Genomic DNA, 2,424 nt, shown 5'->3' with positions numbered 1-2,424 from the left:
ATTACATTATGGAAAATAATGACCTTTATCACAATATGCTCATTTTTTGAGAAGGACCTGTATTTGAACACTGGTCAATCAGCAACAATTCTGGTCCTCAAAGACCTGTTAGTCCTCCTCCACTCCACTGATTATTCTAAATCAGAAGCACCTGTTTGAGGTCGGTAGCTGCATAAAGACACCTGTCCACCCCACACAATCAGTAAGACTCCAACTACTAACATGGCTAAGACCAAAGAGCTGTCCAAAGACACCAGAGACAACATTGTAGACTTCCACAAGGCTGGAAAGGTCTACAGGGCAACTGCCAAGCAGCTTGGTGGAAAAAGATCAACTGTTGGAGCAACTATTAGAAAATGGAAGAAGCTAAACATGACTGTCAATCTCTCTGGGACCGGGGCTCCATGCAAGATCTCACCTGGTGGCGTATCACTGATCCTAAGAAAGGTGAGGAATCAGCCCAGAACTACACGGAGGAGCTGGTCCATGACCTGAAGAGAGCTGGCACCACTGTTTCCAAGGTTACTGTGGGTAATACACTAAGACGTCATAGTTTAAATCATGCATGGCACGAAGGTTCCCCTGATTAAACCAGCGCACGTCCAGGCCCGTCTGAAGTTTGTCCATGACCATTTGGATGATCCAGAGGAGTCATGGGAGAAAGTTCTGAGGTCAGATGAGACCAGAATAGAACTTTTTGGTCTTAATTCCACTCAACGTGTTTGGAGGACGAAGAATGAAGAGGACCATCCTGAAAACACCATCCCTGCTGTGAAGCATGGGGGTGGAAGCATCATGCTCTGGGGGTGTTTTTCTGCACATGGGACAGGACGACTGCACTGTATTAAGGAGAGGATGACCGGGGCCATGTAGTGAGAGATTTTGGGGAACAACCTCCTTCCCTCAGTTAGAGCATTGAAGATGGGTCATGGCTGAGTCTTCCAACATGACAATGACCTGAAGCTCACAGCCAGGAGAACCAAGGAGTGGCTCCGTAAGAAGCAGATCAAGGTTCTGGAGTGGTCCAGCCAGTCTCCAGACCTGAACCCTGTAGAAAATCTTTGGAGGGAGCTCAAACTCTGTTTCTCAGTGACAGATTCTGTCTCTCACAGTGGACATGCAGCTAAGATGAACATTTCAGACCCTCCATGATTTCTAAGTGGGAGAACTTTCAAAGTCACAGGTGTTCAAATACTTGTTTTCCTCACTGTAAACTATTTGAAGATACCAGTTTCATAATGTGCAACTTTAGTGATGTGATTAAGCTACAAATGTAAGATTGTCTGCTGTAATTCTTCAGGTGATTATGTGATTGTGGATCCTATTGAAGAAGGAGAGAAGGTGAAGGCAGAGATAAACTTCATACTCTACAAAGATCACATTCAGTTTTTGCAGAAACAGCAGTGTTGGTGAGTAAAGACACAACTGCACTCGAGTTGGGCGATCGGGCAAATGTATATCGACCATCAGCGAGACCATCAGCGAGACCATCAGCGAGACCATTGGGAGCTGTTTAAAGTAGATTTTTCACCCCATTTAACGTTCCCTTTTAAGAGCAACGAACAGCCCACTTCCACAGGTGTATGAGTAACAGATGGCCCATTGTGCCCCTCCTGAAAAACAACTCTTTAACTTGTACAGCTATGATGTCGGGTTTTGGACCGACGATGGCCGATCGTGAACTTTTATTCTTTTATCCTATCGCCCAACGTTAATACACACAGACTCTGAGAATCAGCTTCTTAATCTGTTGCCTTTGTTCTCAACTTCCCTCAAGGCCTGAAGGTTTTACAGTGGAGAAATCACAAGACGAGCCAAGCAAGAAGCCGGAAAAAGAAAAGTTGGAAGAGAAAGAGGAGGAGGGGAGCGACTCTGACGAAGACGACAGTGACCTTTTTGTAAACACCAACCGCTGTAACTTCCAGTACAGCGAGAGTGAAGAAGATGAGGACAGTGAGGAGGAGGAGGAGGAGAAAAGGACGGACAATGTCTCTTGAGACAGCCTGGACTGTAAATAGCTGTGATCTGACTGATCCTAGGATGATGTCATTATTGTGAAGCAGCTCCCCCTGCAGGTCACTGCGGGTCAGTTAAAGACGCGACCCCTTCAGGGTACAAACCTGAAAAAGAAGCAGCACATCTGTCTTTTCACGTTGCTGCTTCTCACGCGCCAGTCCTGTTTTTACAATAAAACATAATAAACCGCTTTAGTCGGATCAACATCCAAAGGTTCGTGTCATTCATTGTCTTCAGTTAAACCAAATAAATCTCTTCAAAACCCCTGAACGTTGCTCAAGTTAAAGACGAGTTTTTGTAAACGTGGTTGTTGGACAACTGGATTTTCAGGGGGGGTTGTGTGTGTGTGGTGTGTGTGTGTGTGTGTGTGGTGTGGTGGGTGTGTGTGGTGTGGTGGGTGTGTGTGGT

At 45.8% G+C, this 2,424-nt stretch overlaps 1 protein-coding gene across 1 annotated transcript; it reads left to right on the top strand.

Annotated features, from left to right (window-relative positions):
• Positions 1–1,300: 1,300 nt before the first annotated feature.
• eif1ad (eukaryotic translation initiation factor 1A domain containing) lies at positions 1,301–1,997 on the top strand (the record flags this gene model as incomplete). Its single annotated transcript, XM_037676032.1, is given in 2 exon segments — positions 1,301–1,409; positions 1,778–1,997. Coding segments are annotated over 2 exon segments (329 nt in total), but the record flags the coding sequence as incomplete, so codon positions are not given.
• Between the last annotated feature and the right edge of the window lie 427 nt (positions 1,998–2,424).

Source organism: Nematolebias whitei, chromosome 4 (assembly GCF_014905685.2).
Source record: "Nematolebias whitei isolate Nwh7 chromosome 4, NemWhi1, whole genome shotgun sequence".
Classification (NCBI taxonomy): domain Eukaryota; kingdom Metazoa; phylum Chordata; class Actinopteri; order Cyprinodontiformes; family Rivulidae; genus Nematolebias; species Nematolebias whitei.
This window is presented reverse-complemented; position numbering and strand designations above follow the sequence as displayed.